The following is a 13,524-nucleotide window of genomic DNA, read 5'->3' as shown; positions in this document are numbered from 1 at the left end:
CCAAAACTCATCTGGAAAGGAAGTTCATCTGAATTGTTTCTCCATCGTTCTTCAACAAGTTCGATAGGAGAATCTGAAATGATTTACTGACTATTATAGACTATTTCTTTATTGAAGCTGTCAACTTGTTCCCCAAACAATGCACCCTTCATTTTATTTCCATGTAATTTACACTTAATCAACTACTATTGCTAACTTTCCTAGATTTAACTTTCATAGCAAACCTAAATATCTAGTCTATAGGTATTTATATTAGTATTGAAAGTATGTAATAAACTGAAGATAGGAAAGTACCTTTTCATCAATAAGTATTAAAGTCTGAAACAGAATTCCTTTTTTAGAAGTTTTTTGCCTTGATTTTTCTACAATTTTGACTTTAACACTACAATTTTTTAGAAGGTCGCAGATTAATCCGTGGAATAAAAACTTCAGTGCCTTTGTATTGGCCTACCGCAATGACACACTAAATAGTATTTGAGAAAAAATTCTTGCAGACGAGGCGTGTCCCATTACATAAACTAGCAGTTTGAAGTAAATTTTGAAGCAATATTACAAGATAATTTTTCTTCAAAACAAGCTCATGAGGACTTAAACCACCAAGACATAGTTTATTCAAAAATTTCGTATGATACACGTCACATGTATCACTCAGAATTGTGTCAAAACTTTTATATATAACAGCATTACCAGGAAATTGTTGTATAAGTGAACTGTTGATAGAATCAATAGTATCATTTAAAGGAGTTAAAATAGCTCTCTCAGTGAACCAAGTTTCATCAAAATCTCCTTTATAAAACTCTGGAAAGACTGATGTGAAAACATTTGATAGAGGATCCACATTAGCTGCAAAAGGTTTAGAAATATTTGCAGGCAATTGAACATATGCATTTTCAGACTGCTGTAATTGACCATTTCCTAGAGAAAGTAAGAAAGAAGAAAATTTTGGATCATCCTTGGCTCTTGATTCTCTGTCACTTGGAATTTCATGAGCCGAGGCCATATATATTAAGTAACAATGCTGGATTGCACAATTTCTTTTTGATTCTTAAGCGGAAAAACAGGTAATACTTGACGAAAATCACCTACAAGAACAACCAAGTTCCCACCAAACAGTTTGTTATTACTTCATATAACTTGCAGTAATAGATCTAAAGATTCTAAGTTACTTTTATTAGCCATGGAAGCTTCATCCCAAATGATTAATGTTGTTTCCTTCAAAAGTGCTGCTAGGCTACCTTGTTTAGGTACATCACATGCTAACGAAGCTTCAATATCAATCGGGATTTTGAACTTTGAATGAGCAGTTGATGAGTGACATTTTTGGCAATCATTTGGTTCCTTTTTGGGTGACTTTTATTTCATTTTATCTCTCTTTTCTTTAGTTTTCCTTAGTTTTATTCTTGTTTTCTTCATTTTGTGCTTTTTGTAGTTAGTTTCTCTTTTTTATGTCTTTTTCTAGTTTACTTGTTATTTTTCTCTTTTACTTGCTTTTTATCTTTTTCTTGTAGGTGGTAATTGATTGTCCAAGAATTCCCGAGCTTCCTCTCTACGAGTTTTCATTGCTTTTATGCCTAAAGAAGGTGCAAGAAGTTCCAAGTCAAAGGTGGATCCAAGGGGCAAGCTTCAAGGCTTTGTTTATGCCTTCTTCATGGCTTATACTCTTCAAGAAATTCAAGAAAGTTTCTGCCTACTTTGTCCTCCATCATCATCACCTAGGATGTGTGCACTGCTTGAGCTAGGACGAAGAGAAGAAGGAAGAAAGACCCAAGGTTGTGCGGGCGCACTAGAGGAGTGTGCGGCCGCACATCAGGTGCGTGCGGGCGCACCTGCGTGGGTGTGCTCCCGTGCGCACCATTCTCTCTCCTTCGAGCGCCCGCACCGACGTGGGTCTATTTTTGGACGTCTTTCCCAACTTCCTCTTGGGATTGTTAGTTATTTCTTTCCATATATAGAGAGAAGATTAGATCTTCATTTGAGAGAATAAGAATTAGATTAGATTAGATCCTAGAGGGAGAAAACATTAGTTCTTAGCATTTTTAGAGAGAGAAATTGTGGGTTTGATGATTGATGATTGAAGATTGCTTCATTTGATTTGATTTCTATCAAGTTTGTAAGGATTCTTTACTCTTTAATGCAATTCAATGTTTGATTTCATTAGTATTGTTGTTTGATTTGGTTGATTGATAGTTTGATTGATTTGATTGAATTTGTTGGTTTCAATTTGATTTCAATTGATGAATTTGGGAATGATGATTAGTTTAGCTTTGATTTTGTTGTTCTTTATGGATTGTGAGTAGTTTATTTGCTAGGGTAGTGGTGAAGCATGTATTGATGATGAATTGAGATTAATTTGGGGTATATTGATTGAGTTGATGATGTGATTAAATTGGTTGATTGATTTTTTGCATGTGTGTGCTTGATTTGGCTTGATCACCCTTGTTATTCACACTAGATTGCATTGTGAGTTCACATTGATACGGACCATTGATTTGTGGCTTACATTTACTCGATTGAGATATCTTGTGATGTTTCCTAGCTAGTGTTTGATGTAGTTGACGCTAATTAGACCTCTAGGAGAATAGCTTGATGTACTCTCTTGTTTGCAATTTCGGTTTTCCCTCACATTGCTTGACTTGATTGGTTAATTCCCCAAGTTGATTGAACTTCATCGTTGATGCATGTGGATCCATTCCCTTAGTGCCTTAGCATTCATTTAGTACAAGCCTTTTGCATCGCCTAGTTTAGCCTTAGTTTCTACCATAAACCCCTTCTAGACTTCGGAATAGCTTAACTTAGGCATCGTGCACTCGACCTCCATTCCTTTGGGTTCGACCTTGACTTACCACTACGCTAAATAGGGGTTAGTTAAGTTACAAATTTTGTTTGATAGGGTGGGGTGGTAGCCCAACGACCTACCGTTCTCCTTCCCATCAGCAGTTCTACCAGAAGGAATGTTGGCTGCCGCAATTCCAGAAGTAGCTGTTGGCAATACTATTTTATTCATTAACCTTATTTTGCATATAGAGCATTATACAAGAAGGTTTTACCAGTGCCACCAGGTCCATCTATAAAAAATGCTCCAGATTTCCCTAGCTGGACATATTGCATTATTTGTGAAAAAGCAACCAATTGCTCACTATTGAGACGATCAATAAATCAATACATGACTGAGGTATAGGAGCATCTAGAGCATCAATAATGTCTTTCGTACGCTGAAAGTCATCTTCTTCACCAAGACACAATTCATGTAATCCTACACTTTTTAGTGATTTACACTTTACTTCAACATATTGCTCAAGTGACCTAATGGTCAACTGCTTAACTTTAAGCACATTATCTTGATATTGATGTTGGAAATCTTCTGATAAAGATGTAAAATCTTTCACCCATAAAGCATAAGGGTCTTTTGGTTGACAGAATATCAGAATAGTTGCAAATAAACGGCGTAAAGCCATAGGCATGTGAGTCTCTTTTGCTTCTGACATACAAAGATCACCTATATCATCTTCCACAACTAATCCTAATTTTAAAGCAGCTTCCTGAAATGTAGGGTATAAGTGCCCATTCACAGTCTTGAGATCCTCAAAAGATGTTGGACTTCTAACATTTATAAGAAGTAATCTAAGAAAGAAACGCTCTCCTTCAGCTGGATAAACAAATGCTAATCTACCAACAACTAAGATGTTTGCTTTTCTTTTACTCCACTCTTTTCTAGATGCATCCCATCGATAATGCTCACAAAATTCTCCATATAAATAACCCGTACCACCTTGACATGAGTTTAGACATTAATCAAAAATGGTTAGGCAACTCTATTATTCTGCTAATTCATTTGATCATTTGTATAATAAATTCAATTTGTTTTATATATATATATATATATATATATAGTTTATAATTGTTCAATTACCAAAGTTATTTTGATTGGCTAGGTTAAATTTGGGTTTTAAGTGTTAAATTAAATATTTATGATCTACTAGTTTGAAAATCTGGTTAACAACTGGCTGAAAACTTTATCCTAAATATAACAGTTCATTTTATTGTCTAATATAAATGCAGTGTGAATAATTAGATATCAAGAAAGTATAAAATTTGGTGGAAAGAGACAACACAGTATATAAGCAATACTAACTTGCATATTAATAATAATGTATACATACCTGGTATAGCAGAATTGATTTTGAAGAATTCAGTCAATGGAGTTCTACGCCGCATACCATCAGAAACAACAGCATGTACCCGTTCATGTGGCCTAAGCAAAATGCTCTGCATGTTTGGTAAATGTACCGGTAATGGAAGAACCGGAAGATACATTTCAAATAGATCGAAACCAAAAATTCTCCACGCAGCTTCGCACGATGACACCCACCTCCCAGATTGGTACTGTTTAATCTCATCAACAACATTTTCTTTGTCAGGTACAATGTTATATTGGATTCGATCATGACCTTTATACACATATTTATACAAATGTTTGACAGCTCTGATAGTTGAAAAGACCTCAACATTTATATGGCTATCAAACAGCATAGACAAGTATGGATTATATGGTATGACCCAGCGATTGTCTAACTGAGCACCTCTTATTTTAACATGCTCTCCTATGTTTTTTCGTCTGTATAAAGGATAATTTTCTTTGTTTACAATGGTGTCATCAGAGAACTGTTTAGGGTAACCAGATTCGAAGATTCTGTATTTCCTGATCTGCGCATACATGTACATTTAGGATTCAAGTCTCCACATGGTCCATGCATTATGTGTCGTAGTACTATTTTCCGAAGTGCAGGAGATGAAGTGCGAGGTATTTCAGCAGACATAAATCTATCATAATCTTCAATACTTTTCAGCTTGCACACTGGCTTTAAGATAATCAGAAAATGAGCATGCGGGAGCCCTCGTTTCTGAAATTCAACCACAAATATCATAGCTGCAACTTCACCAAAGCACTTGTTTTCCTTGATTTCTTTTTTCAGAGAAATTAATTTAGCATGGAAAATACGTGCTACTAAATCAGGGCGATCTTGTGCCTGTTCATTAGGACCCAATTCATTTTGTATCTCAGGCCAGTTTGCATTACAAGTCATTGTTACAAAAAGATCAGGTTTCCCAAACTTGTGCACTAAAGCCATTGCATTACAATATCTCTTTTTCATATCTCGTGGTCCTCCTATATAAGTAGGCGGAAGTATAACTCTACGCCCAACATTTGCTGCAATAGTTTCACCACATTCCAGAGAATCAAGAACACCTTGATATAAATCAGCTCTAATTGTATCCTGATTCTTGTGAAAGAAATCCAGCCTTGTATTTTCTATTTTAACATACATATCAACTATATACTACTGTAAACATCTCCCTGCCCGAAGTAGCAAATTATTTGGCCTTATTTGCAATTTGTAAGCATAATATTCCCTAGCTGATATATGCTTGTCTGCTTTTGTATTCCGTCTTGAAGAACCTACATATTTCAAAAAACAAAAAAAAATTATATAAAATGTGAACTTCAAATGTATATTTAAAAGATCTAGCATAAATCAATAAGTCAGAACATACGTGACTTTTCTTCTGCAAGTAACTCATCCTCAGAATGAATAGCACATGACATAATAGGATCAACTTGATTAGCTGATTGTTGTCTCCCTCCCCATGTTGTTTTATTGAGCCCTTGAGTCCATCCACATTCACCTCTTGGAAATAAAATAGGGTATTGTAATGGATCATAACACCCATAAAAATGTTAAATGTGATGAGATTCTGATGATCTACCTTGAACAACAATATGAGGACTACTACCATGGCTGGAACCTGAGTTATCTGGCCATATACCAGCAACTTCATCAGCCGATGGAGCATTGTACACTCTTTGATCCAAAACCGTATCTTTGTTTAGCACAATAGTTGTGGTTTGATCAACAGGTATTTCTTGCAAAGATCTAAAGAACTTGGCATATGGATTATCCTTTGTGACATTCATCAATATAGCCACTATATCTTCCCTTACTTTTGGGAAACTTTTTGTGCAATTAGTACTTTCATGTTGACCATCATAGAAATAAAGCTGTAAATACTTAGCTTTCCCATCAGTAGGAAGTAAATCTGGAACAAAGTGATACAGTTGACTGTGGCCCTAAAACACATAAATTCCCTTGTGCGTATCAGAATCATAATTACCACCTAGTGAGCTGAAAGCAAATAAATTGTTGTACAACCGAGCAAATTTCTTAAAATGAAGAGCATCTTCATCATCACTTGTAAAGAGTCTCTTTAACTCTAAGGGATATTTATTGACAGCAAGTTGCACTTCTCCATTACCACAACAAAAATGCAATGTCTCATATGCAAACTTTTTAGCATTACATTTAGAAAAATATTGTGGCGGAACTAATTTTGCAGGACCAATAGGCAATCGCAACCCAATCGTAGCTGCTGGAATTTCTACAAAACAAATAGTGCATTAATATACAAATATCTTTCACGAACATGAAATAGAACTTTTTTGTGTAATCTAGAAAATGAATAGAATAACTAATACCAATATTCCGAATAGGGTGTCGACTCCGTGTCTGCCTAGCCATCTTAGTCCTAGTAATTAAATGCAAAACAGTCATTTTTTTAAAAAAAAAAACACAGCACAAGATTCATTTGATTGCCGTTTAAAAGAAAGAGCTCAACATTAACTTGCCACTGCATTATATTATGAATACCTCACAGGTTGCGATTGAGATCCCATTCCAATAATTTTGCCTCGTCTGCTTACTTGTGTTGTACCCCTAGTTATTCTGACATTGTCAGTAGCAATCTCTGACTCAATTCTCATGTTGAGCTCCTCTACATCACTCAAAGCAGTTAAGTCATAATCAACATCCACTTCAGCATATCTATGAATAAGTCTGGAAGTTTAAATTACCTGAAGTATTCACACGAGAAAGATTTGAATGCCTACGTTTGCTAGGCCTACTTTAGCAGGTAGTAGAGAGTTAGAAAAGTACTTATAGCATTATAACACTATCGATACTATAAAAAACATCTTCTGAAAAGTCTATATATACCTCAAACTACTATTCTGTGTATTCAGCAACTCAGTTCCAGAATCAGGTTTTGTCATAGCTGCATCCATAACTGTATCTTTAGTATTTCAGTTTATTTAGCAATTAATAGTATGTAGGAAATAACAACAATAGTTAACAATCTTCAATTCTATTATTCTATCATTACAATTCACTGCCTCTTGAGCAGCAATCTGCCTACGCAATCTTCCAGTCCTATTGGATTGTGCACTGTCATTATAAACACTCTAATTTGATTATTGTTCAAGAGAAGAAACTCTACGTTAACTTGTCACTACATCATACTATAAATACCTCACAAATTGCGATTGAGACCCCATCTGAATTATCCTGCTTCGTCTGCTTACTCGTGTTGTAAGCCTAGTTACTCTATCATTGTAAGTAGTAACCTTTGATTCAATTGCCATGTTAATCTCATCTCTCAAAGTATTATTTTCAGTATTTAGCAATTCAGTTCCAGAATCAAGTACTGTCGTAGCTGGATTGATAATAATAATATCTTTAGTATTTCAGTCTATTTGGCAATTAATAGTATGTAGGAAATATTAAATTTTTAACTCTTTTCAATACTCTTATTCAACAATTGGGATTTGCTGCTTCTTGAACATCACTTTGCCTGCGCAATCTACTAGCCCTGTTTGTTCATGTACTATCATCGTAAACACTTAATGAAACAAATCTAAATAAATATACACAATGCATAAGCAATCAATTGAAATAGGCAACTTAAAAACAAACTGCATATAGTAAGCACCTGATAATATTTGACTGCGACATGGCTGCTATTACATGCCAACGTCTACCTGTATTTGATAAAGACCTTGACATGAATATCATATTAAAACTTATTCATAATATCACATATTGAACTATTAATCAAAACAATAGTACCATAAATAAGGGTCTAATAAATAAATCATTGTAGCTATAACAATAGCACCAAAATTATATTATATTATCTAAATAACAACGAAATTGAAATTGTTTGACATATATTTAGAATAATCATATATGTATATATATATATGTATATATATATGTATATATATACATATATACATGTATATATATACATGTCTATATGTATATATATACATATGTATATGTATATATATACATATATACATATATACATGTATATATATACATATAACATATATACATATATACATGTATATATATATACATATGTATATATATATACATATGTATATATATATACATATGTATATATATATACATATGTATATATATATACATATGTATATATATATATATATTCATATTCAAAAGTGTTTCATACAACCATATAGATGTAAACATAATGTATGATACATCATGAAAATTGGTATATAATTAAACATCCTTAACTACATATTACAAAGCTTTAATCCACAAAGATACATAACATAAGATAGTTGATATACAACTACATTAGACATAATGTATTTTGCTAACTAAAATTCTACACCTATACAAATTTAATTCTTTTTGCTGCTACAGAGGAAATGTTAGTTTCAAACTTGGGTACACCCGAAGTCTCTGATAGCCTTTTTGAATTTAAAAGAGCAGGAGTACTTGGAACAGGAACAATTACACCATCTTCAGAATTATCCTTAGATAGAGTAGATGGACTTTCAGCAGCTAAGAAAGGCAACAGTTGTGCATTATCTTTATGCCCTTTCTTTCGCTCTTCTACTGCTAACAACTTTCCCTCTCTAGAGAACATAAAACTCCTCTAAAACTTGCACATCCATAGTTTGCTTCCACAATATCCAAATTATATAGCTGCATAATATAATACATAGTTTTCTTAGTAACCATTTGTACAGACTCATTATTGCTATCCACCCACAATTCACTGAATATACACTCCATCCTACTTATGACATAAGCAAAAGTGACTATAAGCCAAGATACATAACCCTGCCCTTCTGAATACACTGTTTCTAAACCAGTTATAAGAACACCAGTTTGCCTAATGACTTTAGGAAGAAAGGCTACAAAATCAAGTGCAACAGGTAGAACATCACCTACAATCTTCTTACTACAGCTATTTGTTCCATTACGACATTCTAAAGATTTGCGTTTTAGCCTATACAACTTCCCACACAAGTCATACATTCGCATACTATCCATTGATAAATCACCAACACAAACACACCATATTTCTTAATTAAAAAGGACACTGCTTTCTGAGCTGCATTTTCTTTAGATTCCTCAACGGTAACTGCTTCTCCATTAAACCAAAAAATACCACGCTCTCCCTCAGTTCTTATACACACACATGAACTACACTTAACTGGATCATCAACAGAATAAGTAGGCCTAAGAAAGTCAAGACAATCAGTGATCTGAACCAATAGTGGCTGGAAAGGGATAGAAATTTTTTCGCGTGATGAAGATGAAGAGGCCATAACCTGAAAGTACCACATTTCTACAATTTAACAAACTGACCTTATGAATATAAACAATATTCATGATAAAAACATATACACACATTACAACAAAAGTCAGTAGTAACTTCAGTAATAACCAGAACCATACATAATCTAAAAGTAATAGATAAAATGAAGCTACTATATTTCAGTTTACAACTCAAACATGTACATGTAATCTAAGTTACAAAGAAAGCAGTGCATGACTTTTAATATTAATATACTATTTCAATTTAGCTATTTGGAAGTTTAGATGACAAAAACCCAAATATACTCTCAAGAAAAGGTTCTGATTCAAAGAACCTGTTTCCAAAACTGTGATCAAGTTATCATATTTTAAGATTTACCAATGCTAATCAATCCCCCCCGTCTATTTCCACCTACACCAGTCCACCTATGTAATTTTCCCTAAAGATCACCAATCCTCTAGCCAACCATGACTTTTAATATCAATATACTATTCCAATTTAGCCATTTGAAAGTTCAGATGACAAAAGGCCAAAAAAACATCTTAGGAAAAGGTTCTGATTCAAAGAACTTATTTCCAAAGCTGTGATCAAGTTATCATATTTCAGAATTTTCCAATGTCAATCAATCCCTACTCCATAACTCAACTTATTCAAATCCTCTTCTATTTCCACCCGCACCAGCCCACCTACATAATTTTCCCTAAAGACCACAAATCCTCTAGCCAACCGTGACAATCCCTTTTGCTCCTTTACTCAAAATTGTACAAAGTTCTTTCGAAAAAAAGGTACTCCAAGGATAAAGTTCAAACAAATGATTACTAATCCTTTGAATAATTCTGATTCCAGAGAACAGTGTAAAGCTTAGAGTGAATCGGCAAAAAAGTTTGCCACTGTTAGGTAAACAATAATTGATCAACAATGATAATCAAATAGTATCACTGATAAAAGTCATAATTTCTTAAGAATCAAATGCATTGCATTTTTTAAACCTGGAAGAAGCCATCATGCTAGGAACAACATTCTAATATCAATCTGAAACATCAAAAGATTGATTTAGATAGATAACTGGCTAACTTGCAGCTTAACATTGCTATAGTGTATTTCTCAATATTTCCCCTACTCAATCTATTTTATTTGTTATATTATGATAGGATTTCCCAATGCTAATCAACCCCTACTCCATAACTCACTCTATTCAAATTTCCATTTATTCTCACTTGCACCAACCCACCTCATTAATTTTCCATATAGAGCATTTATCCCCTAGCCAACACTAACAACCTCTTTTGCTCCTTTACTCAAAACTTTGCACAGTTCTTTTGAACAAGATTACTTCAAGGATGAAGTTTAAAACATCTGATTACTAATCCTTGGAGTATTTCTCAATTCAAAGAAGAGTCTAAAGCTCTAAATCAAAGAAGAGTCTAAAGCTCTAAATTAAATGGCAAAAGAGTTTGTCACTGTTAGCTGCACAACAATTGCTCAATAGGGATAATCAAATAGCTAGATTGGTAAAAGTCAAAAACAACAAGGAAATTGGAACAACCTGAATAATGGAGCAGCAAGAGACAAAGAATAGAAACCACATGTGAAGCTTTAAATCTAAACACTTACATGCCACCTAAAGTTTTTTAAGAATCACATGCATTGCATTTTTAAAACTTGAAAGAAGCCATTATTGGTGATATTCAACCAAGATAATCTATTCATTGTTCTTTTCAAAGACTTTCTTTCACTCTTCATATTACAGGACTTCCCAATGGTATTCAATCACTGCTCCACAATCCGCATTATTCGAATCTCCTTTATTTCCATTCACACCAGCGCACCCAAATAATTTCCCCTAAAGAGCATTTATCATCTAGCCAACACTAACATTTTGTTTTGCTCCTTTACTCATAACTTTATACAGTTCTTTTGAACAAGAATAAATCCAAAAATAAGTCTTAAAGCACTTACATTTAATCCTTGGAATAATTCTGATTCAAAACAACAATCTAAAGCTAAGAGTGAACTGGCAAAACAAACTGATAGTGCAGGCTGGGCAATAATTGATCATTAGGGATAATCAAATAGCTACACTGGTAAGAGTCAAAGCAAAGGAAATTAAAACAACCTAAACAATGGAATAGGAAGAGACAATATATGGAAAGCCACATTTAACAGAAAAACTCAATCACTATCATCTCACCATCAAAGCTGTATCTTATCTTAAACCAAACAAATCTACTGAAAATAATATGAGAGTATAAAAGCCACTACTATTTCTTACATTTGATCACTATTACTAAAACTACAGGCACAAATAAATACATCTAATGCAATAACCAATGAAGCCAAAATTTAAACCACACAGACAATAGAAAGAATCACAATATACATAGCACAAAAACTTACCAAAAGAAGTACTTTAACCACAGCAATAATCACTATAATGACTTCCAAAAGATGAACAAACCTAGTAAAACCACAAAGCAATCGAAAGGAAATTAACAAAAAACACAACACAACTGGAAAATTCACCAAAAAAAAGAAAATCAGAAAAACCCAAAAATGATACCTCTTACGGTTCATGCAAACAAAGAGCTCTATCAAAATCTAAACTGCTGAAATGTCTTGATTGTAGTATATATATAACAAGACTCATGCAAGTATGTACTTTAAGTTAACCTAAAACCACAAGCAACATAAAGTACAACCCACCAAAGCTACTTTATCAACACCTCCTAATTTGTCAAATCTAAGGAATATTTTAATAAACCAAAATCATACACACATGCAAAATCAATACTGATCATCACTTCTATCCACATCACACGTGTAATATCCAAATATAATTTACAGCTAAAAACAAAATCAATAACTCTTACTAATGCAAAATAATTACAAAATTTAATTCATACACCAAAAATAATTATTCCCAACATTAAAATAACGACATTAATTAAAATAAAAAAATAATTACTCCCAACATTAAAATAATGACATTAATTAAAAGAAAATCTAGAAATTCAGCGTTACTCATTACAAAACTTTAAAAAAAATCATTGATGACTCTCTAATTAACAAACCAAAAAAAAAATACATAAAATTAATCACTGACTCTCTAATTAACACACACCAAAAAAAACAACCATAATTAAATACACCCACAATAAAAGAACACACAATAATTTAATTACACCCACAATTTTAAAACACGAAATATATTTATCCCATAATAATTAATTGATCAACATTTACTAATATAAAAGCAACCCAAAACACGGGAAAAAAAGAACAACAAAAACGATAAAAATAATACAAACAATAGAGAAGGACATCAAAGATAAAGTAATATAGAGAGAGAGAGAATAGAAGAAGAAGACAGAAATAAAAAAACAAAAAAAAAAAAGAAGGAAGAAGCACGTAAGAAAAGGAGGAAGAAGCACGTGACAAGGGAAGAAATGGCAATCCACTGTTCCTAAGCTACAGTTCCAAACGCTACTGTTCCTAAGCTACAGTAGCAAACTCCGCATATTTATAGAAAGGGTATAGATTTATTAGAAAACAATCACAATTAATGACTTAATTGAAGTTAATTAGTTGTTTTAATAAAAAAATTAATTAAAATCTTTAATTATTAGTTTCAATAGGTGATCAAAGTTAGCCCTGCCCGGCCCGACCCGATTTTGGGTGAGTTTTGGGCATATTTTTTCCTCGAATTTTTTTTTTAGGCGGGTTTGGGAATGTATTTAAGGCATTTTTAGTTGATTTTTTAGGCCCGGCCCAAAAATGGCCCTAAAAGCCCGCACAGCCCGACCATTTTGGACGGGTTGTGCACAAAAATTTCGGCCCAAAGCTTGGCTTGGGCCAACCCGGCCCGAAAAGTGGGCATAATTTTTTAGCTTCGGCGGGGCCCATCCATGATCACCTCTATTATTTTCTTTAAAAAGTTAATATTGAAACCAACTGCATGATGACATGTGTACTGAGCAACCAGTTTAACAGGTTAGAAGTTTTTTTTTTTTTTTTTTAATTTTTTTTAATCTTATTTAAAATAAAAAGGTA

At 33.3% G+C, this 13,524-nt stretch overlaps 1 protein-coding gene across 1 annotated transcript; it reads right to left on the bottom strand.

The window, feature by feature from the left end:
* Window positions 1-1,005: 1,005 nt before the first annotated feature.
* LOC145616919 (uncharacterized) lies at window positions 1,006-5,327 on the bottom strand. Its single transcript, XM_081671637.1, has 5 exons — window positions 4,770-5,327; window positions 4,161-4,704; window positions 3,164-3,769; window positions 2,917-2,991; window positions 1,006-1,082 (listed from the first exon to the last, which is right to left on the bottom strand). Exons 1-5 carry the CDS (start codon window positions 5,325-5,327, stop codon window positions 1,006-1,008), a joined length of 1,860 nt encoding a protein of 619 aa, XP_081527763.1.
* Between the last annotated feature and the right edge of the window lie 8,197 nt (window positions 5,328-13,524).

This window comes from Chenopodium album, chromosome 26 (assembly GCF_948465745.1).
Source record: "Chenopodium album chromosome 26, dcCheAlbu1.1, whole genome shotgun sequence".
NCBI lineage: Eukaryota > Viridiplantae > Streptophyta > Magnoliopsida > Caryophyllales > Amaranthaceae > Chenopodium > Chenopodium album.
This window is presented reverse-complemented; position numbering and strand designations above follow the sequence as displayed.